Source organism: Coloeus monedula (assembly GCF_965178545.1).
Source record: "Coloeus monedula genome assembly, chromosome: 1".
In the NCBI taxonomy this organism is placed as follows: Eukaryota; Metazoa; Chordata; class Aves; order Passeriformes; family Corvidae; genus Coloeus; species Coloeus monedula.
Genome location: NC_138781.1, coordinates 154,669,045 through 154,694,118, shown reverse-complemented (window position 1 = coordinate 154,694,118; position 25,074 = coordinate 154,669,045). Strand labels below are relative to the sequence as shown.

General features: G+C 42.0%; 1 protein-coding gene across 1 annotated transcript in view; it reads left to right on the top strand.

The window, feature by feature from the left end:
* COL22A1 (collagen type XXII alpha 1 chain) overlaps positions 1–25,074 on the top strand; it is a gene marked incomplete at both ends in the record, with an annotated part of 202,859 nt that overhangs the window by 156,116 nt on the left and 21,669 nt on the right. The window contains 13 exons of the mRNA XM_082293334.1: positions 3,385–3,420; positions 4,320–4,373; positions 13,164–13,208; positions 14,120–14,167; positions 16,022–16,135; positions 16,326–16,379; positions 18,518–18,571; positions 19,390–19,443; positions 20,974–21,027; positions 22,308–22,361; positions 23,156–23,209; positions 24,254–24,307; positions 24,885–24,929. Coding sequence (XP_082149460.1) covers positions 3,385–3,420; positions 4,320–4,373; positions 13,164–13,208; positions 14,120–14,167; positions 16,022–16,135; positions 16,326–16,379; positions 18,518–18,571; positions 19,390–19,443; positions 20,974–21,027; positions 22,308–22,361; positions 23,156–23,209; positions 24,254–24,307; positions 24,885–24,929 — 720 coding nt within the window. The remainder of the gene's footprint in view (positions 1–3,384; positions 3,421–4,319; positions 4,374–13,163; positions 13,209–14,119; positions 14,168–16,021; positions 16,136–16,325; positions 16,380–18,517; positions 18,572–19,389; positions 19,444–20,973; positions 21,028–22,307; positions 22,362–23,155; positions 23,210–24,253; positions 24,308–24,884; positions 24,930–25,074) is intronic.

Below are 25,074 nucleotides of genomic sequence, written 5' to 3'. Positions count from 1 at the left end.
TTGCCACCCGGGGAATGCATTGTCTGTGCTCGGCTGTGCTGAGAGCCTGGGGGACATTTTGCCTTCTGAACATGCAGATTCCAGACGAGTCCAGAGGCTGCCATTTGTGGCTCACGTGTCACATGTCTGTTATGAGGGCTTCTAATTCATTCAGTTTTAGTTGAAACAGAGTGCTAAAAGTGCTGTAGGATTGACTGGTGTCACTGGCTGTCACTCCTGAATTTTTTGCATCATCCTGGCACACTGGCTGTGGATGAATGGAGATCCGTGCTGAGCCAGCAGCTCTGGTCTCCTGAAAAGATATAACCTTGCTGTTGTATAACCCCTGTTGGAAGGGATGAGTGTGGCACACATGCCCACATCAGTGACATAGTGACACTCTTGACAGCAAAATGCAAAATCAGACTGCTTAAACTGCTGTGTTCCAATGTTGTGGTGAACCATGACCAACCCCAGGGCCAGCTGGATCAAGTGGCCCAAAAGGTCCATGGTTTGATGCTTCCACAGCCCAAAAGCCTTGAGCATTCAAAAGGCTGTGAAAAATATATAAATCCGTGCCTTACCATTGGCTGCAGCCCTCCCCTCCCCTTATTTCTCATATTAGGTTGTTGTTCCAGAGAGTTCTATGTTCTTCTGTTGTTAATTAGCCCTTGTTACTCCTCCCCGCCTACCCCTTCTCCCATTTGCTGTAATTCCTTCTTCCCGCCTTGGTAACACCCCCTGGCTGATGTTCCATTGGTTACATGGGTGTGTTTTCCATGCCCATATGGTGGGGGTACAAGACCCCCTGCAAGACACATTTCTTTGGCTTTCTCTGTGGATTTTTCTCTCCAATAAACCCTCTCCCCTCATGAAGAAGTCCCTCCACTTCTTTCCTGCCTCCTTCGTGCACCTGTGCCATCAGTGGGCAAGGCGAACCCGACCCGAAGCTTCTCCTGCCCTCCTGGGCCGCGATCGGTTTCCGTCCTCCCCTCTCGGAGCAGGCAGAAGATTGCCCGGTGCTGGGACAGCGTGCTAGCCAGATGGCACCATGGCATTCCAAGAGGTCCATCCTCCCCATAATTTCCCACAAATATTTGGTTGGTTGGACCTCATCCAGCTCTTCCCTCACCTGCTGAGTATCAGCTGGTCACAAGGTGTATTTGGGAGTCTGCTCTGGAAAATTTGGATTTTCCTGTTGCTGGGCTTTGATCACTCCAGAACTTGTCATGTACAACTCCTCTAGAGATGAGAGGGATTTGGGAGTGCTCTGGCTGTAATTCTGCTCAGACACTTCCAGATACGCACTGAATTTGTTAGTGGAATATGTTTAAGAGGAAGCAAATGCTATTTCTGGCTGTAATTGCTAGAGGACATCTGAGCCCTTGCACTCTTGCAATATCTCGTACATGCCATGATCCTGGACCAATCAGTCAATATTTGGTAATCAGTGCTCTGTTTAAATATAAATATCCCAATTAATACAGGAAATTGCCTTGAAATGATAAGTCATATTTCTGGGTAATGGATTGAAAAATCTGACTTTCTGAGGTGTATCTCCACAATATTTGCTTTTACCATGCTGAATTCTATCTGAGTTAAAGCAAACTGGGTCAGTCATGTTTCGTACTGTGACTGTATCATGGCTTTCATGGTCCTCACAGGGTTACCAATGACTGCAGGTTTCCTGGGTGTCATTTGTTATGATTTAGCTAAGGAACAGTGGTGTTCTTGCACTTCTCAATGTTCAGCCATTAATTAAATTAAAATTAAATTAACAAATTAGTATCTGGCTTGTTTGAAAATTGCTAACTAGTGGATTGTCTTTAATTACAGATTTTTAGATTCAGTCCAGGGCTAGATGAGTTCATGTGTGCATCCTGATGTACACAAGATAACAAAGTTGTTCTTCACTGGGGATTTAGCATCCTCATATCCATAAACACAAATGAGTAAGAACTTGACTCCAAATGCAGACATCTCTTGTCTCACACCAGAAGATTGTTTTTTTCTTTGTCTTCATTATTTGCCCAGTGTCAGGATGTGTAGCCACCTACATACCACACTATTCTCAATTTATATGTTTTATTTATTTAATTTGCTTTACTAAATGCTTAAAAAAAAAAAACAAACAAAAAACCCCAACCAAACAAAAAAAAAACCAACCAAACCAAGATTATGGTGTTTTTTTCCACTGTAGATTCATCATAACCTCAGCTCCAGTGCAAAGACTGGAATTTGAAAAAAAAAACTTTGTATAACCTTGAATCTAGCAGACTTTCACAAAGACTGAATCCCATAGTAAAAAAAAAACCAGAATGAAATCAGTGGAGCTGCTTCAGTGCATATTACACACTGAATTAAAGGTGTCAGCCTGTACCCTTTTTAGCGATGTGACAAAATTGTGTTTATAATACTTCAGCTTCAGAGCTGAGAGCCAACAACTCTTTTTAATTGGAATTCTCACCCTGTTTCCTCCTGTGCCCTTAACCTCTCTCAGGCTTTGCTCCCTGCACAAAAAGTATATATAGATGAGGATTTTTTTTTACCTTATCTGTTGAAGTATTGAGTTACAATTTACATAACCCTTAGCCATAAACTTGAGCATTAAGAGAGTGTTATTCCCAACAGGGCAGGAGACAGCTTGGAGAATTGGGGTGAATTCACATGTTTATGCTGAAGTTACCCAATGAGTGCATACACAGTATAAGTAGAAAGGTTTCAATCTTGCTGTGCCTTTCCTTGTTGATATTAATTAAATTATGCATTTAGCCATTTCTTTAGCACAGTACTAGGGTGTCTTTCATGGAGGATGGTATGAGGATTAGTGAGTTACTATTCCTGAAATAGAAAGCAAAAGGAGAGGAGTTATAGTGGTAGTCAATTTATTCAAGTCTTGTTTAGGGTGTGTTTAGAATACCAGATCAATTCACCCATGCTGGATATGGTACTGCATTACTTCTGTGGTGTTCCTATAGATGTGGGTACCTTCCAGTGACTCACTCTACTCAGCTGCACATTTTTAAGTTGCATCCCCAAACAAACAGCATGCACAAGCCCACTGGACCCACTGCTTTGACCTAAATTAAAGAGCACAGAAGTTCTGTGGGATGTTTTTTCTTGTGTAAGAGGTAGCTGAATATAGTGTTCTTCAGAACCTGGGAGGCTTGTCCTGTCTCAGCCCAAGAGATGTGTGGGTGCTGTGGTTCTGTTTGTAGACCCAGCCAGGAGCGAGGCTGAGCATGGATTGTCCACAGGCACAGGCAGTGCACACACACCCACACTCATGAGTGTAGGACACAGTACAGTGCAGAGAATAATGCCTGAATGCAGGACCCACCCTGGTCAGCCAAAGGGGGATGGGAATTTTAAGTGTTTTGATTACTGTGTCTTTTCTGTTTGCAGGGCCCTGCGGGACCCCCAGGAGACAAAGGGTCACTGGTACAGTATGTCTTTCTAGCTATACCCGCATTCTTTGGGGAGGGGACAGCCACACTGAATGTGTTTCTACCAGTGATTTCATGAGGGCATGTGTAACTGGATTGGTTTTGCTCAAGGAATGGTCACAGAGGGGCTGACCCTCCAAAGGGAGCTTCTCTTGTGTATTACCAGGTACTTGTCTGCAATATTGAGTTGTGAAAAAGAGTTAAGAGTCTTGGACTGGTGGCAACTTTTCTTTAGTAGTAGTCCTACAAGAGAAATGAGTTACTTGTTTCTCCCTTCATTCAAAAAATTATTTCAAGGCACATAATTCAAGGCACACTGCTTATAGCCAAGGCCTCAAAGGTTTAAAATTAATCATTTTAAAACATTGTTCTTACTTAAATCTTACAGATTTCAGTATTAATCAGACACACTTTAGTCCCTCAACATTCAGTTTTTCAAGGATGCAATCCATTGGTGTGGAACAAACAGCTGTGTATCATGGTTTCAGTAGGCACTGGCATGAATTTCCAGCTCAACAGCCAGTCCTAGCCAGTGTGATAGCCTGGAACTGAGGAGATGGACCTTCTTTTCTCTTGTGCTCTCCTGTGCTCAGTCATGTTTTCTCCCTGTTCAAAAACCTGCCTCCTATAAAGAGTCATAATTACCTCTGCAATCAATGTATGGGAAGCTTGACTTTAGTGATGCACGTGAAGTCCCTTGAGGCACAGAAATGATTGATACCAGGATAGTGCAATGTGAGCTGTAATTTTTTTTCTTAAACTCTCTCATAGTTGTGTAGGTGCTGGTTAATTTTTCCACCAATAACTATTAAGTTAAGAATTTCTTCTCTTCAGCTAAGAAGCACTTCATAAATACTACTCATGTTACTGGGTTTGTCTGTTCTTTCCCACCAGGGTCCCCGTGGTGTACCTGGTATCCCTGGACCACAAGGGCCTCCTGGCCAGGATGTAAGTAAAATAGAAGTGAAGTGCTCAAGAAATTTTCTTGGATCTAATTTCCTTGAAATTTTGTGCTGATAATCAACTGCAGTCACTGATTGTTACTAGGATTGTCCAAGGGAAATGATTTGCGGAAGTGGAGCTCTTACAACTTAGGATGTCAAAGGGGAAAATAGTTGGAATAAGGAGGATTGCTTCAGGGAAAGTAGTGGGCTTCACCACTGAGACATTTAAAAATGACACTGGAAAAGGGACTTGGCAGCATACACCAGGGAAAGATCTCACACTGGAAAAGGATGTTAATTAGGCTGTCTAGGAACTTCTTAGAATCCACTGAGATAAGTAGCCTGTAGTATTTCTGTTAAAACAGGGCCACAGCTGTTAAGAAGTTCTTTATGAGTTCATTTTGCTGCTGCTATTGTGCGTGTTTGAGGACATTTTAACCTCTTGGTGTATTGTCCTCCTGCTGTCTCAGTGGGTGAGTCATGGAACTGAGGAATAGAGAGGAACGTGGCAGACTCCCAGCTGGAAAGCTGGCCCCTCTTTCTGCCTGGTTCTGCTTCAGTGCTGCATGAGAAAGAGGAGAATTTTTTTCCTCTGTGATGTGGAAACCAGTCCTCTGAAGGAGGCTCTGAAGATTTTGAAGGGCTTGATCTTTGGATTTGTGCCTGTTGAGGGAACACTGTGGGGAGAGGGAAGTGACCTTCTGTAACTCTCCTTCTCAGTGCTACTCCATGATGCTGATGTGTCTGAAATGGGTACCAGTTTTTACCAACTCCACTGCAAGGAATTTCCAACCCTAGTGTGGCTTTATTGACATCCATCAGATGGCCTAAAGGGGGTACTCTCCTGTGGGAAGAAGGTCTAGTTTTCTTCCCAGAGAGGCTGTGGATGCCCCATCCTTGGAAGTGTTCAAGGCCAGGTTGGATGGGGCTCAGAGCAACCTGATTTAGTGGAAGGTGTCCCTGCCCATGGCATGGGTTTGGAACTGGATGATCTTTAAGGTCCCTTCCAACCCAAACCCTTTTAAAATACTATGATGCTGTACTTTGTCACAAGACAAATTATTGTGCCAGGGTATTCTTACACAGCCCATGTTGAAATGGTCCTTTGCCTCCATCACCCTGTGTCCCTGAGCAGCCAGAGATGTGGGATTGATTGTGTCCTGCTGCCTGTCCCTAGAACTTGTCACATTGCTTCAGATGTTTGAGATTTTTAATCAAGAAGTTTTGAACATGAGATAGGATAGATGGGTTTATTGGAGCTGTACTGTGCAAGGGAAGTGCCAGAGGCATCCTTTTGGAGTCTCTTTCTGGCTCTGCTCAGATCAGTGTTGACTGGTCAGCTCTTGGAGATGCAGCTCTAAGGTCTTTACATTTTTCTTTTCCCTGCAGAGATTTAATCCAAACACAACCATTCTTTGGGTTACTTATAAAGCGCATTCTCTATTACACTCACTGCTTTAATTGCATTCAGTATGTCCTTTAGGACCTTTCTGTATTATTTGATCACCTGTTAAACCATTCTACCTGTGTTTCAGGAGGTATAAATGGAGGTACAGGGCACATTCCAACATTTCATGGTGCATCAGCAGAGATAACCTATTTTGACAAGATCATGCATTTGCAGTTTTCTGATCTCTTCTTTATTTATCTCCTGATCTATCTTTATTTAACTAGCACAAGGAATTTTTTGTTCTGCTTCTGCGCTCTTGTATGTCAGTGCAGTGTTCTTGTAACCTCTGAAACATGTCCATTTTTGTACTCTGCTGTGTTCACATAGAATATCATTGGATAGGAGAACTCAAATTTGAATTGCTAATAGGAATTTGCCGTGAAACTCCTAAGCCATGCAGTGTCAATTGCTTGAATGACTTGCCTCAGTGTCTTGTACTTTGCTGTGGCCTTTGCAAATGTATCCCATGTTTCTTTCTGAGACAGAAAATTATTTTAAATCACATTTGCATACATTAAGTTACTCTCTGAATTATTTTTTCCAGTTGCAAACTCACCAGATGCTTGTGGAAGTGCCTGCTATAAGTTGCGTTCTCTGATAAAGCAAATCAGATTTACAACTACATTTGGGGAGGTGGGAGAGTCAATACTTCTTTTGCAATAGTTTTGGCTAGAATTCTCTCCCATAGGTGATTAAATTGGGTTTTTTATATTATAGATTTTTTTTGTCCCCTCAAAGCATGTGTCATACTTTTTGGGGTAGCCCAAGGTCACATTTTGAAATATCTGTTGGCTACTCAATCTAATATCAAGAGTTCTCAGGACAGTGACTTGTTTTATCAAAATTTAGGTTTTGAAAATTCTTGCCTAGGTTTACAGTACAATTGTGCTGGTTTGGCCTTGTTCTGTTCCTCTTAACAAAAGCCTTTCTGTTTGTTTGTCCTCTAAAGTTCATTATGTCCATAACCCCCTACAAATTCTCTTATTTTGGGACAAAGCTGGGACATTCTTTCTCCTTTTATGTAAGTTATTTTCTTGTCAGTAAATTTGCATTTTTTTTCTGATTAACTAAAGCTCCAGTTCTTAAAGCCTGAAAATCACTTTTTTCTAGGTCTTTTTTTTCAGTAATATGACTAATTTTTTCCATAACAGAACTACTATGTATTGTGCTTATTTTAAGGACCTCAGTCACTTAAAGAAATTACTTTCTCTTGCTTTGGGAAAAAACAAAATCCAAATCACATTTTAATCTGGCAGTATTCCTGTATCAAGCATTAAAATAGTGTAGTCTTAAGTGCCTTCTGTCAGAGAAGTTGGCCAATCTCCTAGTCTAAGAATTATAAAAAATTATTTCTACATGTTAAATGATGTTATATGCAGTGCTGTCTCCTCCAGCCGCTGCAGATGAGGTCTCTCAGCTTGGTAGGTGCAGGTTTAGATTAGGTATTAGGAAGAAATTCTTTACTGTGCATGTAGTGAGGCACTGGAGCAGAATGCCCAGAGAAGCTTTGGTTGCTCCATCCCTGGAAGTGTTCACGGCCTGGCTGGACAAGGCTTGGAGCAACCTGGTCCAGTGGAAGATGTCCCTGCCCATGACATGGAGTTGGAATGAAATGATCTTTAAGGTCCCTTCCAAGCCAAACCATCCCATGATTCTATGAAAAGGTTTATAAGAAGATGTAAGGCAACAGGACAAACCATGGTGGGCAGGTGCAGGGCTCAGCCAAACAAATGCACCAGCCAGCTCCGTGTAACACATGACCAGCCCCTTTTATATCCTTTTCTGTTTTACCCCCCTGTTTGTTACTCTCTCTTCCCCTACACAGCCCCTCATGCATCTCCCCAGCTCCATCAGTCCCTCAGCCCTCCCAGTTCACAGTCCTCCAGTTTAGAATCTTATCACTTGCAAGGTCCAGATTGATCTCCTAGGAAGTGCAGTCTGTGGTTTCCTGATAGCCCATCAGTCACTGCGAGTGACAAGATTTGCCTCTGCTTAGGTCAGTGTCTTGCCAAATTTAGTTTCTGATTTCCTCCTTTCCCCTTAATTTCCCAGTTGACAAGGTCCTGGATGAGGTAACCTTGCTGGAATAAGCCTCCTCATATTTCCACATGCCTTCATCAATTAGTGTGAATGTCCAGGTTTGCTTCCCATCACTGCCATCCTTTTTTGTTGGTCAGGTTTGTGTCCTTGACGTTCTAATTGATGACTTTTTCCTTATCTTCCCTAGTTGAATTCAAAAAGGTCCTTGACCAGATACTCCCAAAGGAGCAGACACTCTCTGGCCAGCTACATATTTGGGAATCATCTGTTCTCCCTGACTGTCTGATGGGAGATAAAATGTTTCTGTTCAACACACCTATTTAGTGTCCTTAGATTAGGAAACAACCTGAATGAGACATTCCCTTAGTCTGCTATTAGCAGTGAGGGCACCTGTTTAATAGGCTCTTTCTGTATTTTGATTACGATAATTTTAATTAACATAAACATTGAATTAATCACTTTTTAATTAGGTTAATTATTTATGGTAACTAAGTTCCAGCGTTACTGGGAAGTTAATCTTCCTGCACTTGCTTTCATAATTGCAAACCCTTTGTGGATGCATACATTACTGCCACTGGATTTGAAAAGCAGAGTTTGCCGTTCTGGGGTTGATTTTCCCATGCAGTTAAGAGAGTTCCAAGGAGCCTTTGTGTTTGTTTTAGGGTACTTACACCCCAAACCAGAGTACACTTATTAACCCTTCTATTGTTTCTTTATTCCTGTGACTTATAACTGATTTAAGACATTGCATTTCAAGTTTAATTTTCCATCTTGTAATAGAACCATCACACCATATGCCTGTGTCACTTATGCACTTCCTGTGCACGCTTATGTTTCTTTACAGACTTTCTTTATCTTTGAGTATTTTCACATGCATCACTTACCTGAGCATCATTTTACCTATCACAGGATTTTGCCTATTAAATGCACCAGCATTTAATTTCTTCTTGGTTACAGAATCACAGAATATTCTGAGTTGGAATGGACCCACAAGGTTCATCAAGTCCAAGTCTGAAGTGAATGGTCATGAGGGGATCAAACCCACAACCGTGGTGTTACTAGCACCATTTGCCAACCAACTAAGCTAAATACTGTTTTTCAGCATTATCAGCAGCACACTTTCCATCAGTTCCCATTTACATACCATTCCTGTGTGTCAAGATTTTGCAGACTGATGCTCTGGATACTGTGCATCACACCTTCTCATGGCTGACATCTTTTCCCTTTACTGGTGTGCTGTACCACTCATTGGATATTCTGCTTTGTGCCAGCCACTCTTGGCTGCAAGCCCCTGAAAGTCTTCAAACTTTATGAGCTTTCCAACACTGGTTGTTATTTGAGACTGTGCATTTTCCCACGTCATGTTAGGGTCATTTCTTTTCAGTGCCATGCAGTTTTTTGTTCAGTCTAATTTTCTTTTTTCTGAATTTTCTGGCTTTCTTTTTTCCAGTTCAGTCCCCTATTAGCTTGTCAGATGCAGATTTCGCTTCCATGTCTTCATTCTAGCATTTTCATTCTGCTCTGAGAAATCTGAAGCTGCATCAGGGGAAGTTTAGGTTAGATATTATGGGATGGTTCTTCATCCAGATAGTGGCCAGACGCTGCAACAGGATCCCCAAGCAAGCAGTCACAACACCAAGACTGACATAATTCAAGGAGCGTTTGGACAATGCTCTCAGGCACATGATGTGATTCTTGGGATTGTCCTGTGCAAGACCAGGAGCTAGACTTGATTTTTGTGGTCCCTTACAGCCCACGATATTTTGTGATTCTATATTTGCAGCTTGTCCCTTTTTGTCAGCCTTTTCTGACTCCAGGCCTCTACAGACCATCAATATTTCCTCTACTTTTGACTTTGCTTCTGTTGACCTGTTCTCTGATAATGTACCATGCTGAAGTGCCATCACCCTCCATCTGGTTTGTTCATTTTGGCTCACAGAAGCATTCTTCAAAAGGCATTCTCCATTTGCAGTCTTGTACTTTTCAATTGTCTGACTTCTCCTGGGAATTCAGTGTTTTTTCAGGTTTATCAGCCATGGCACAGAGCTTAATCTCTTTTCCTGTCTCATTTCCAACCTGTTAGAAACATGACCAGCTCTACATCATATAGCATGCAAGAAAACAGGTCCATCCCTTTTTGTCTCAAGGCAGACTGATACCACTGGGTATGGTATCTGTGCTTAATCCTTTTCAAGGACTTCCATTTTATTAACTCTCTTTTTGCATGTCTTTTCACATAACTAAGAAGTCTTTTCCTATATTCTTTTTTTTAAAAGATCTTTAAATACTCAAATTACACTGCTAGTGCCATGTTCATATTTCAGATCCCAAAGCAGAAGGCTGTCAGTAAGCCCTATGGCATGTATTTATAGCTATGCTACAGTCAGCATGAAAGGCATTTCTGAACTGTCTTTTCTGTGTTGCTTTCTGATCCAGAATTATTATCATGGCTCAAGTTTTTTCTTTGCATCACACTTTTTAAAGCAAGTTCAGTGTGAGTCTTCCTGAACAAAGTAGGTCTGGGAATATAAGATCTATGTAATTGTTATTTAGCCATCTCTCTTCCCACTTGCAGAAGTGGCTGAGAACCACAGTGGAGAGGATGCCAAAAGCATGTCCTGACAATTAGCATCTGTGAAAGGGAAGGGACTTTGGGATCAACGCACAATCCTCTGGATTCACCTTGATGTTCTGTGGAAGAAGCAAAGCTATAAATGACTAAAATGTTTACTTATATTTACTCAATTCTCTAGAATGACATTTGTGGAGAATTGTGAGCTAACCCTTGAGACATTATCTTCTCCTTGTTCTCACCTGCGGAAGTTTTAGCTCCTTAGCAAAAAAGGACTTCAGTTCCACTTTAGGGCGACTTTAGTTTAATTTTCATCTGTTAGAAAGTCAAGGTAGTTGAAGGACTGTTGCTCACCCAGAAGCGTTTAATGTGGACATAGAAAAAGATAATGAACATATTTTCCCATTTTTTCTCTCCTCTAGCAAGACATACAGAATTTAAGTAGTAAGTGAGACTCAAGGATGAAATTCAAGTTTGCCCTATAGCTGTAACAGTGGTGTATCGTGACACACAGCACACTTCAGTCATTAATCCCCACATCCCCATCTGGCTGTTTGTGTAAATAATACAGTGAACTGATTGGCAGAATGGACTAACCTGAGACAAAGTGGCAGAAAGAACACCCAATGCCCTTCTTGGCTAAGCATTTGACCAAATTTTAAAGGAACTTTCCAGATGGAAATATCAGTCTCAAAGAGTAGTCCCTGCTGAGCCTAGACTGAAAGCCACTACTTGGACCTTGATCAGCATCCAGATATTGATGCAGCTCAAAAAGCCAGTTAAGTCCGTGGCTGTATCAAAACCAGCATGGCCAGCGGATCAAGGGAGGGGATTCTGCCCCTCTGCTCTGGTCAGACCCCACCTGCAGTGCTGTGTCCAGCTCTGGGGTCCCACAGCACAGGAAGGACATGGAACTGTTGGAGCGAGTCCAGAGGAGGCCACCAAGGCAACTGAAGGGATGGAGCAACTCTTACAAAGAAAGGTGGAGAGAACTGGGATTGTTCAGCCTGGAAAAGTGAAGGCTTTAGGATGACCTATTTGTGGTCTTCCAGTGCCTGAAGGGAGCTTTCAAGAAAGATGTAGAGGGACTTTTGACAAGGTGTGAGAACTGAATATATGCAGGTAACCAAGACAGCCAAAATCCAGAGCTGAACTGTAAAGAGTAGATTTATTCCATTACCATGCTGGCAGAATGGGGACACATACACTGCTAAGCTTATTCCATCTTAGCAGGGGCAAAAAGCACTCAGGGTAACCACCAAGCTTCTTATCTCCTCCCAGCAGGAAGGCCCCAGCCTATGAGAAATGCCTTTTAAGTTTTTTACAGCATTCTGTTATCTTCTACAGAACCTCCACTTCTCAAGATTGACAGAAAACAACCCAAAGAAAACAAAACGTGAAATTTTCCACACTGAATATTCTTAGCATCCTCCAGCTGCAAGGTCATCTTGAGTGAAAGCAACTCTATTTTTCCCTCCTTGCGAAATCTTCCACTTTCAACCTTTTTCTCGCCACACAAGGGGAGTGACAGTAAAAGGGGTAATGGCTTCAAACTGGAAGAGAGTAGGTTTAAATTAAAAAATTAGGAAGAAGTTCTTTACTGTGAGGTTGGTGAAACACTGTACAGGTTGCCCAGAGAAGCTGTGGATGCCCTATCCCTGGAACTGTCCAAGGCCAGGCTGGATGGAGCTCTGAGCAACCTGGTCTAGTGGAAGGTGTCCCTGCCCATGGCAGGAGGTGGAAGTAGATGGTCTTAAAGGTTCCTTCCAACCCAAACCATTCCATGATTCTGTGAACATCCTGGGTGGCAAATCTGGAAACATTCCAGAGAAAACCCCAGGTGGGACCTGCTGCAGAATCAACAAAGCTGAACACAAGTAAGATGCTTTTAGATGGTCAGTAGAAACTGTTCCTTTAGAAACAGAAATGATCAGATAAGACAGCTTTTGTATGTGGTGAGTTTTGTATGCTCTTTGAGGTTCTTAATATGAATAAAATGTGCATTTGCTTGAGTGATGACACAGGGTGATGGACCAGGGGGATACAGGAATTTAGCAGAGAATGTTCTGGGGAAATGTCACCAAGTATCTTAAAACACCACTGCAAGCATCCTCACAATGCAGATTTCTGTCACCATCTGAACAGTGACCAACTGTCTTGTTCAAAAGATTTGGTTTCCCAAGTGAGCATTACTTTATGAAAATATTTTACAATAATCTTTAGACATTGTTTTTTGTTTTTAACAAACTAATTCCTCGCTAATGACACATAAGAGCTGCGCACTGAGGGGTGGCAGTTGTTTCTTGTCCTAACCCTGCCATTCTGGACATAACATTCTGAGAATGCTGGTAATTTCTATGCCTTCATCTCATGAAAAGTGATACCACTACACCTCAACAAAGAAACCTATTTTGCCTTTTTCAGGCGCCTTCCAAGATTTAAAGCCTCATACTTCAACAACTGAAGTTCATAGTGTTTCCTATGACCAGAAGACAGACTAAAGCAATTCTAATCTCTGTGTGACTCAAATGAATTTAGCAAGAGTTTGAGAGGATGTTAAAGTTGCAGATATTTGGAGGAGTTTGCTGTTTGTCACATGCAAGGAGCAGTGCTCTCAGCAGCAGAAAGTAAAATGTGTGCTAGTCCAGATGCCTGTGCCAGCAGACTGCAGGAGCAACCAGAGGGTTATTGTATAATAATTTCACAATGTTTTTCTTTTTCTTGATCTGTAGGGTGTACCTGGAAATCCAGGGGAAAGAGGACCTCCTGGAAAACCTGTATGTAACTTCACTTCTGTATTACATCTTCCTTTTAACTCAGTTTCCACCTCTACACCTCAGAAGTGCACTTGGGTGCTTTTCCACTGTTGCTTTTCCCAGCAGAGCAGTGGAAAAAACACTAAAATCCACTAAAGATTTAGTGAAAGCTTTGGAATGGTATGAAAATAACTGGATAGTCTGAATGTAAATAAAAGCCAAATTTTTAAAGGCACTTCCTTAGCACAACTGTGCAGTACCCTCAGCAAGAACTTACCTCAGGTGGGATGAAGTGCATTGGTAAAGTGAGGTGGGAAGTACAAGTTTGGCCCAGTGAGTCCTAGGCAGGACAAGGAAAACCAGTGAGAATCCATGAGCATGTTTGTTGCTGCCTGTTCTGAGCTTCTCCTCCCCAAGACACTTGCCTCTGCCATGTGCTCTGAACCCCTTTGTTCCAAGCGCAGGCAAAACCAAATGTAGCTCAGACTCTTTAGCAGCAGTGTCTGACTGGCCGGTCACCCCGGGCCCACCCCCAGTCCGCCCCTTTCCCCTTCTCCGAATAAAAGAGAAGATCAAGGGAGGCCCCACCCTCTCTTGGCTCTGCAACTTTTTCTTTGAGCATCTCTTGTCACCTGTTTCTTTTGACAGCTTCTAATTGCAGAAAATTAAGCAGGCTAAGAGCTATAGTTCTCCCTCTTTGCTTCTGCTGGTGGTATTTGCTTTGCAGCTGATACAGTTACTGATTTTAGAGCTACTGAAATGCTGGATTGCCCGTGCTTCCTCTCTGGGTTGCTCGAGGCTTTCTAAGGCATTGAACTACAAGTGCTAGCCGGTAAAAAGCTGAAAAGATACCTCCTCACATGTTCAGGAAAATTTCTCATGTCTTGATGCCTCTTAAAATTGCCTGAAATAATGAATTTCTCATTCCACAGGGTTCCCCACCCCTGCTCACTCCAGAGGATATAAGTCTCCTAGTAAAGGTAATCAGCCTTTGATGAGGGTGGGAGTTTATTTCTGTTTGATTCAGACCTGACTGATGCTCTGTGATGAGAAAGTGTCTGAACTACAAGTGCAAAAGGTGTCTATAAGCACTCTTTCAAAGCTCAAAACTTGCAAGTGTCCCACTTGCACTGGTATTGGGACACGAACTGGAGATCAAAATCCTTTCCCCAGCTATGAAGTGATCTACAAAGTTCTCTATAACGTTTCTGAGACTTTTTCAGCTCTTTCTGAGGCATGCATTCCCAAGGAGGAATAAACATTATCAAGTTGCATTATCTAAACCAGAAAATGGAAACCATTTTAATAAAATGCTGGATTTTTTTGCATACACCATCAACAGTGACTGGAGTAATTTTGGGTAGCTGTGGGTGCGAATTTAGTTTGCATTGTGAGTCTAAACAGATGCTGGTAATTAACCCCAGAAGTACCTGTGTTTCAAAAGTGATAATCTGTCTGCCTTTACTCTCCATATAGAGAGTTGTCTGAGAAATTAGTCAGTCTTTGATAGGTGTTGACTGAAAAATCTTTACAGATTTACATGGGCTGAGTTGAGAGTTTTTAAGCTATCTTGAGACCTGGCAAGAAATCTTTTCTTATTGATTAAAACAAACTAAAAAATTACCTTCTTTCACCAACCACATTAACCAAAGGACCCTTTTAAGATTGCTGCTGTGACATTACTCTTCATTGAAGATCTGTCTTTGTTTTGTGGAGCCCAATGTGGTACTGGAGGTTTCACTGTAAGGTATTTGGGATTTTTGATCTGGACAAGAGCAAGAGACTCATTCTTGGGTACAGGATGTCATTTTGATGTCCTTTCATTTTCTGCCTTTGCTTGTAGTATGGTTAAACACATTTGTGCATTTTTTCTGCTTGGTATTTTTTCACTCTGTGCTTGGTACAGAAAGCAGCACCTTGAAATCCCAGATGAAATTAAGGCTCTGCTGTTATGGGTGTTTCTCAAGCACTTACATCGTAAGTAGATAAATGTGGAGGTAGGGACTGAGACTCAGAAAGATAATTTACCCTGCAGTTTTGCAACAGATCATTGACAGAGTTGGGTGTTGTAGCAGAGATTCCTGACTCTCAACCTGATGATCTGTTTTGTATTATGCTCTCTCTTATGAGCAAGATTCCCTCCCCTATTGCTGGAGGGAGTCTGCCTTTGAAATGGAAATGTCATACATGGATGCAGTTTCCTGAGGATAGTTGAAATGTAAAGACTACTGAGATGATGCTTCAAAGAGGTTTGGAAGGAGGAGGTAGTGATTTTCCCTGACAAAATTTGGCCAGGACACTGTGACATTCACTTGGTCTTCACAAACTCCCCTTGGATGAGTTGTCCTTAGCCAAGCTGGCTGCTGAATAGTTTCCCCTGCAGAACCCTTTCTGACATTGTGCTGTACCTGATTTTCCCCTAGAAATATACCCTCTAAGCAGTAACTCAGCTCTTTCAGACTGGAGCAGACGCAGTTTTCTAGTAGTCTTGTAGACTCAAAACCAGTGTTTTTCTTGATAGTCTTGCTAGTCTCCCTGACCTCCCATCAGGAACAGCTTTTCCACAGTTTCCTGATACCAGATGACCAGTTAGGACCTAGAACTGATAGGAAACTTCCCATGGGAGCATGTGTGAGCTCAGCTGCTGACCCTCACTGTGCTTCACACTGCCCTCATTGTGGTTCTTTAAGGCAAATTCGCCCCGATCTTGAGGTAAACCGCAAGGATTTATATATTGTACCAGCACCACAGTGCTACATTCACAGTGGGTGTCTGTGTGGTCTGCTAAGTGCCTGCAGCCTATTGCTGATGTGTTTTTCCATGTCCTCTTCCAGGATGTGTGCAGTGAGTGCCCTCCTGGCCCACCAGGACTGCCAGGCATCCCAGGTTTCAAAGGGGATAAAGGTCTTCGAGGACCACCAGGTAGAGATGGCCAGGATGGGAAAATGGTAAGAGCTGAGGGAGTGACCACGCCTCGGATCTGCTGTAACCTTGTTTTTCTATTAATATGATTGATGGGTTCTTATAAGACAGTTCAGTCTTCCTTATTTTTCATCAATAACCTGATGAATTTTTTTTAGAGGCCTGTGGAGTCAATGAACTAAACGAGTGTTTGCCTCTACCTCTTCTGCATTGCAGGGGATTGCTGGTCCCAGAGGTCCGCCAGGCCCACCTGGGCTCGATGGCCCAAAGGTTGGTTGGTTTTCTTCAGTTGTCTAATGAAAACTGACTTGTGACTAGTTAGTCACAATAATTATTTTGCGAACAGGTTACTCAAAGAAGTTGTGGATGCCCTGTCTCTGGAAATGTTAAAGGCTAAGTTGGATGGGGTTTTGAGCAACTTGGTTTAGTGAAAGGTGTCCCTGCCCATGTCATGAGGGATTTTTTCACTTAGTTAGTGTCTTATGCCCTCCCTTTGTTCACACACAAACAGGCAGACACATCTAAAGGGCCTGATTCTTGATCTTGCATTTCATTGCATTGGTGTTCTAATGGTGGATAAAGGCTTGAGAGTAAATTTTACCTCAAATCAGGTGAGGAAGAAATTAAAGCCTCAGCAGTAGCCCCCATGCCTGTTCCTCTCCTCTGTGAATCTTATATGCTGGAACCACTTAAATTAAGACTGATGCAATGGTCTGCTGGGCTCCAAACACACCATCTGCCATGGTGGTCTTACTCACAAACTCCGAGTATTTCCTGAAACGTGTTACAGGAAGGACTCCTTGTTTCAGCTATATGGTCCTGCCTTGTGGTCCAGGGACATAGGCCAACATAAAACTTCCCTTGTCTGAAGTATTCCAATAACGTCACATTTCAAGCATTTCCTGTGAAGAGGGCTGTCACCAGTCTGCTCACAGTGCCAGTGCCTGGCCACAATTAAAACTGCCTAATGTGAAATAAATCAAAACAAATCAATGGACAGAGAGATAAGGTGATTTAATGATGGGCCACAGTTTCCTCCAGACATCCCTTCACTACTGGCTTACTGTCTAAAATAGCTCCTGCTATTTTAACATCTTTGTATTTGCACTTTTTAGAGTGCAGGACAAGCTAATAGTTTCATGAATTAATTTAATATCTTGCAATTAAAAGTGTGGTGGGGAGAGCAGCACAATCTCAAAAGTAAACATAGAGTTGATCAAAATGAAAGTATATTCCAGGATAAAATTTACAAGAGAATTAATAACCCATAAAGCCAATAACAGGCAGAAATGCCAAGCAGTCTGAGACATACCACATCTGCTCCTTTCTTATATGTCATGACAAAGCAGAGATTTAGGCAGCAAGAATGGATGGTTAGGTGAAATAACAGGATAAATTTCAAATTGTACACGTGCATAAAGTAAAATCAAGTACCTGATAAGTAGTCTAACTTGAATTCAATAAAAAGAGTTCGCAAATGCAAAAAAAGAAGTATTGTAAGACCCTGGGAAGGAGCAATCACAAAGACTTTGTGGCTCTTTTCTACATCCCTTAGGAGGATCCTTGCAGTAAAAGACCCAAACTGCTCTGCGCTTTTGACTCTCTGGTATATTGTCCTTACCAGCACCATCCAAGCTATTACATCCCACTCAGAAGCAGAGCAGTAGAACTGCAGATCTTTGCTCATGAGCAGCTTCATTCCTTCTGCCATATGAATTAGAGCTCTTTTATTAATAAATAGCAACCCTCTTTCTCCCCCTTGTCTCCTAGCTCCCATGTAGTAAACCAATTTATTATTTCCATGGCCAGCAATTCATTATTGCTCTGTGTATTGTTCACACCTTGTTCACCATCACCTCAGTAATTTTCACTGTGTCACTGTAAGCACTGATAATGCAGACATGTACATTTGAGTTGGCTGTCTCTATCCTGTGTCTCTAGAACAGAAAGAGAAAGAAAGAGAGAAAGAGAAAGAAAGAGAAAGAGGGGAACACTTTCTGGGTATGAATTTTCTGGCTGCACCTTACAAATGCTGGTTTTATTGCTGTTGTTCCTGAAGGGTGTGGGCACCTTTGTTGGGCCAGGTGATTCCTTATCAAGGTGTGATTTAGTGGAGTTTCTAACAACCTTCCTGCTCTTTAGGGATGTGTAATTCCTCTTTATGAGTATGAGAATAAAACATTAAAAACTAGTTATGCTGGGTCTGCTCAAAGGCCATTTTCCACATATATTCCTGGCTCCAGCACTGGTAGTGAAAGCCTAGAGAAGAATTTAAGAGGAGGACAAGGAGGGCTCGGTCCTGATTCTTGAGTTTTATTCTTGAATGTCCAGGTGCTTTATGAAAGAGGTCAAAAAGCTGTCACAACACTGAATCTCATTGACTTTCAGTGGCTCTTTTTTATTACCAGGGTGCTAAAGGAGACCGTGGTATGACTGGAGAAGTAGGAGAAAAAGGTGAACAGGTAAAAACAGAGTGTGCTTTCCACCAGTGCTGTCACTGTGATTGTTCCTTCATCAGTAACTCCTATGATGCCTGTACAAGAGCACCCTTCTCAGAGGCAGAGCTGGAAGATGGGAGCTCTTCATCACTGACAAGCTATGCTGAAGAGTGGAACCAGAGCAATCCTCCACAGACTTCCATCCTCATCTCCAATAAAAACCTCCCAGTACCATCTGTTTCCTCACCTCTTGACTGAATGCGTTGAATTCTCTACATAACCTAACCCTTACTTATTTCCTTGGGTAATCCCTGGATGATATCCAGGAGTTCAGGTGTCTTTGGGTTGAAAAAAACAGTGTTTCTGTTTGTCTTAGATGATGAATGTAAGGAGGACCTCTTTGAGGAGGGACTGAGATGCCATAGGAAAGATGAGAATGGTTTAAAGTAGAGCAAACTTTCATAGTTAATTTTGCCAAGGGCTGAGACACTGGTTTAAGGTGCAAATCAGCACCTCTTCAATGACTTTTGTATGACATTTTAAACAGGTTTGTTTTCCTGACTGACCTCCTGTCTTGTGCAATTCCACAATATCTGCTCTCATCTTCCATTAGCATTGACTAAAATAAACATTGAAAGAAGTACACCTGAAATTAACTATGTTATTTCTGAAATGCACGCTTTGAAAACCAAGGTTTCACTTTAAAAAGCCATGGTTCTTTATTTTCTTACAACCAGCTCACTGACTCATTTTGATGCTACCTCACAATAATCACCAGTTAACTTTTATACGAGTAGATATGTGACTAATACATAAAGAATGTCTCTGTTTTCATTCTGCAGGGCCACCCTGGAATGCCTGGCTTCTCAGGGGCTCCTGGAAACCCTGGTCCACCTGTAAGTTCCTCTGTTGCAAAGATGGTCCTGTAGTTTTCTTACTAACAAAGGATGTTGCAAGCTCCATGTGCTGGAAAGGACCATTCCCATCTGTCTGTGCATTGAATTTGCATTTTCCAATGGGTTCCTAATGATCCCCTGAGTGTGCTAGAGTTCCCTACTCATGGTAATTTCTATTTAATACATTGGCCACTTTCCACTGATTGCTTCAGCTCATTCTGTAAATTGTTTATAAGCTTCAGTTACTCTCTGTATACAACACAAAGATGATGAAAACTCTTCCATAGGGACTATTTAGTACATGTATAGGTGCTTTCCTGTATGTGGAATAAGTTGTTAGTCTAGAACTAACAGATCTAAGAGCATTTTACTTCTCAATTTTACACAGTGGTATGAGACTGGATTTTCTCGTTTTTCATGTTACGCAAGTTACTTTTGAATAAAAAGGCCTTTTACACATGTCCCTCTCCATCACAGTCCTCTTCATTCTTAGTTCTGCTCTCTCCATGAATAGAGTTGTGACTTCTTGTATTTAAAAAAAGGGTGACAGTGGAGAATCAGGGCTGAAATCACTTGGCTCTCCTGCTGGTGATATCTCCACTTTACTCCCTTCAAGTTTGGGGATTTTTTCTGAGTGAAGGACTTTTCTCTCCAAACCACCTTTCGTTGCCCAAAGTCATCACTGCTCATATTGCTGCTTACAGTGCAGTTTGGCTCTGCTGTGCTGAGGATGTGCCACCGTCATCTGTTCTGGGCATCAGCACAGCCTGAATTCACATTGCACTGAGTAAATGACAGGGCATACCTGTTAGAAAAGGGGGGTTAGATTAAAATCCCATATTCAGATGGTAGCAGTGCCTAAAGGACGTTGGATGCTTCGCTGCTGGGACAACATGTGGACTTGCTTCATGGGTCATTTGAGTTCCCATGAGCATTATTTTAGGAGAAAGTTAATAACAGACACATTTGCTGTGTCTCTATTAACCTAATACTGCTACAACTAGAAAGTTATACCAGTGGGAATAAAACACTTAAAACTGTCCTGTGAGACCTCCTGAACACTCACAGCCAAAGGAAATGTGCAAAGTGAAACTGAGCCTGTCAAAACAGAGCAAAATGTGATGTCCCCTAGACAATTTTGTTCTTCAGCTTTTGCTGACTTTTCCTTCTTTCTGCATTGACATGTGGCTCCAGGAGTTTGCCTGCCACAGAGTGCACTTCATAATTTCTATTCTCCCGTAGTTGCTGTTCTTCAGAGTTATTTTTGTCATGATTGGCTTTTTCCTACTTGTCCCCTATTTTCAGAAGGAAGAGCCAAGAGCGAACTCAAATATCTGACTATTTCTGTCTTTGGAGGCTGATAGAGTGCAGAGGTTGGCACTGCTTTTCAGTGGTGAATGAAAAAATGGAATGAATATTGAGCTGAGTGATTAAAGAAAGCTCCAGAGATGCCAGCCATGGTAGGGAATGTGTTGACAAACATACAAAATACGTTAATTATTCACGTTGTTTCTACTTTATTTTGTTTAGGGATCAGATGGGGTGCCAGGACCAATAGGACCTGCAGGAAACCCCGGAGACATGGTAAGCTCTAAGCTCTGTGCTTCACCATGGCATCACCTATGTTTAGGTCTGTGAAGTAAAGCTGAGCTGGCAACTATGTAATGTCCTTTGAAAGCTCCCCAAAATATTCAGCCTGCAAGTAGAACCTCCATAAATAAACACAGATTACTGTTCTAGCACTTTTTAAACTCACCAAATGAAACTCCAAATTATCCAGAGGATAATCCAGTCCATAGGACCTCCGTGGAGATTTTTGTACCTCTTGTCTGTTCTGTCCTTGCTATTAACATCTCTCAGCCTCCAGAGCAGGATTACTAAATATGTTAGGATGCTTCATAACCTAAGGCTAATATCTGAACTCTGTGTGGGGATTATCAAAATATAACCAGCAGCCTGTTGAAGGACATCATAGCACAGACTGCTTAGATTCTGAGGCCTGACACTGTTTCCTGGCACTACCAAAAATACCAGTAACAGATACAACCTTTGAGAAGCCCATAAAGAATTTTGGCACTGCTGTTTTATTTGAAGGATTTTCGGATGCTCCTTTATGGTAATGCATCAGAAAACCCTGGGAGAGACAGGTAATCTGATTGATGCTAACTTCAGCTTGAAAAGTTAAAAATTAACCTTCCCTAAAGAATACACTGTTGAGTTGGAACAGTTTAAGACTGTCTCATTCTGTGATGAATTTCTAGAGCAAGGTTTCCTAAGGAACAAGGTGCATTTTGCAGAGCAGTTTCACAACCTGAACTTCATCATAAGTGAACAATGATGGTCATTCATATGGCTATTATGAAATCATTGAACACTCTGTGCAGAAAAGCCAGAGAAAAGATAGACAGGAAAGCTGAAATTCCATTTCAAAAGGATGATAAGGTTGTGATGCTGTGAAAGACATGGGATGATATTGTCCAGTCCTGTGGAGTAAGGGGACTTCTTGGGATGGTCAGAGAGGCACTTCTTGTAACTACTCATTTCAAAGGTATAAAATATACATCTGCTTCCTGGCTGGACACCTCATCCAGGAAGTTAAGGATGAAATATTAAATATAGTTCAGGAAAAAATTACCAGTGATTTCAGTGCTTTCTCAATTTGTAGGAACTCATAGATAATACTGAATTTTTTATGTGAAAAGAGGGACATCTAAACTAGAAGGAGTTCAAGGGAACCTCATAGACTTTGTGACATGGGACACAAGACCACCTTCTCACAGTTGTCCCCTGTCATGATAAATCTTCATGTGATAGAAGCCTCTCAGGAGCATGCCTGACCCGTGGTGTTTGTTCTTTCCTTCCAGGGCAAGGATGGTCCCCCAGGTCCACAGGGCCCACCAGGGCTGCCTGGACTTCCAGTGAGTGTGGTTAAGCTCCTTCTAATTCAGTACATTAAATTATTCATGCACACACAGGTGTGTAAAACAAAGAGGTGACATTTCTGAGGTGCTTTGAAAGCCACGTGTGGTCTGTAATGATGTCTGTCATGCTGATGCAATGTCCTTGGTCCAGGACAGTGTGGATGCTGTATTTGATCTCTTTAAAGCAAAGTGTAAATTATAATGTGAACGAGGTCTGTTCTTTGCCTGTCTCCTCAATGAAAGAAATACTCTTATACAGAGCAAAAAATCAACTTATAACTCCAGTGTGAGGGCAGAAGGATTCAGAGACTGGGATATTAACTTTATCTGAATCCACAGACAAAATGATTCCTTTGCACTGACTCTAGTTCAAGTCCACCTTGGGCATAGACTTCTCTCTTCTGGAAAAGGTTATAGTACAACATTTTGGGAGTTTTTTAATCTGTCATAAGGATAGAGCCAGAGATAGTTCTACTGTAAAGTAGCCTACCTGAATGAAGATAATGGCATTACAGTGATTTATAACAATTGGTTTTAGAATCCTGATTTAAGATTGTTGGAGTGCTCACCTTGGCGAAAAGGGAAATATTGCCATATTGGAAAGGGAAACAGGTTGTGCTGTCACAGGTGTGTGACAGGAAGAGATTTACAACAGAGCTATGGATGTAGGGAGGGCTTTGGAGGTTTAGGCAAACAAGCATGCCATGATGAGCAGAGCTTTCACACTGACAAAAACCCCACCAACCATCCTTATCGCTTCCTTTTACCCTGTTTTGCATTTCATTTAACAGGGAATTGCTGGGAATGATGGCAAAGATGGCAAACCAGGATCTCTGGGGGAGCCGGTAATGTAATTTAAAACTGTTTTGCTCAGGCAATCAGAAGCTGCATCCAGTTGTTGTTTGTGGAGCTGCCTATCTATGGACTCCTTAGGGGGAACAAGGAGCCTGTTTGCACATCTGTTTCTAACACCAGAAGGACTGTATTGTCTTGAGCGATTTATAAGCATGACACATGAGCAATCTTGAAAAGAAACTGGGTTCTTTTACTTTTACATCTACCATAAATACACTAAAACATAGTGACACCACTTTTACAGCTGCCTTAAACACTGCAGAGAAGGAAGGTTGTCTTTTAACATTAAACATTGTGATCCATCCTTTTGATAGAAGTTTATGGGGCATAAAAAGTTTAGAGGAGATGTCTTTAAAGAAGCTTTTTTCTGGATTTCTCTGAGACAGTTCTGTTGCCCAGAATTAGAGGGTTTATATTTGATTTTCTCTACTTGGTCCATACTTGTATTTGCTGAGGGAAAAAAGCTGTGCCACGAAGTTTTCAGCTAAAAGGAAATGCTAATGAATTTGGCAGTGAATGTTATTTCTTGCAACTGTGTGTGTTACATGAAGAACATACTTCAAGTATCAGGCATTGCCGTCCTCTTTCTGTGACTTGTCAAATGGGACTTAGTGGTTCTGGGAAGAGCCAAGTTCCCAGGCATTAGGACAACTGCTGAGTAGAGGAGTGCTTGTCACAGCAGCTGCAGACAGTTTGTGTTTGCACCAAACCACCCGATTTCTATGTGCAGATGTTGATTTTGCATGTGCTGATTAGGTGTTGGTGCAGCTCTGACACTGCAAATGTATACCAGTCCAGAGCTGTAAAATGCCTCAGAGCCTCAGAGTGCAGGTGACAGTGCAGGTTGAGGTGTGTTTGGGAATTTCTGTCACTGCTGTTCTCCTTGCAAACTCAGACTCCAGCACTGCTGAACAAACCCTGGGCAATCACAGTTCTCAGTGATGTTATGTCTAAGGGAGAGGAGTGGGAAGTCTTCTACAGCAGAGAGACAGACCTGGGGCTCTCTCTAACGTGAACATTATTTTTTCCCACAGGGAAAGCCTGGAGAACAAGGGCTCCCAGGCCGGGAGGGTGCCAGAGGATTACCGGTGGGTGCTGCTCTGAATGGTTCCACCCACTCAACCCCCTGCACTGTAGTCAAGGAGCATTTCTTAGGCAGATAAGGTTCTTTACTGATGCAAACATATAAACAGTCATGGTATTGTGACTAAATAAATACTTAAATAAGCAACAAAAGTAGAACACAGACATTTCTGAATTCTTCACACTTGGAGAAGATTAAATCCCTTACCTAGAAATTAAAGCATGTAGCCTCATTACACCTCTCTACCAGAAGTCACAGCTGTAACCCTCGTGTTCTCTGTTACATGTCCTCTGAAAGAGTGGGGATAGTAAAATTTAGGGTTAAATAATATATTGGCTGGTCACACCAGGGATACACAGACCAGAGCCTTGGCTTTACAGTGTAAGGAGCTATGGAAAGCTTTTCCTGTGATGTGGCCCTGCCTCATTACTCCCTGGGACGCAGCTGCTCCATGCTGACCAATCCCCAGTAAGCTTTAGCAAAACTGGAAAGATTATTAAATAAACATTCAAGCTAGAGTTTTCTTAAATGTTTCATGCATCAGGGTGATGGATAATTATTGATTTCATTCCCTTGTATAGGGTTTCAAAGGACAGAGAGGAGATACAGGTCCGCCAGGTCCCCGGGTAAGTAACCGATACCTCATGCACGATCCTTTGGAGAAAGATTGTGTGGAGTTGCCCTTTCTGAGGCAGTAGGTAAAAATGATGGCAGTGTTTCATGTGCCTGTTTTCCACTATGATTCCATGGGCCACATCTATGGCGCAAAAA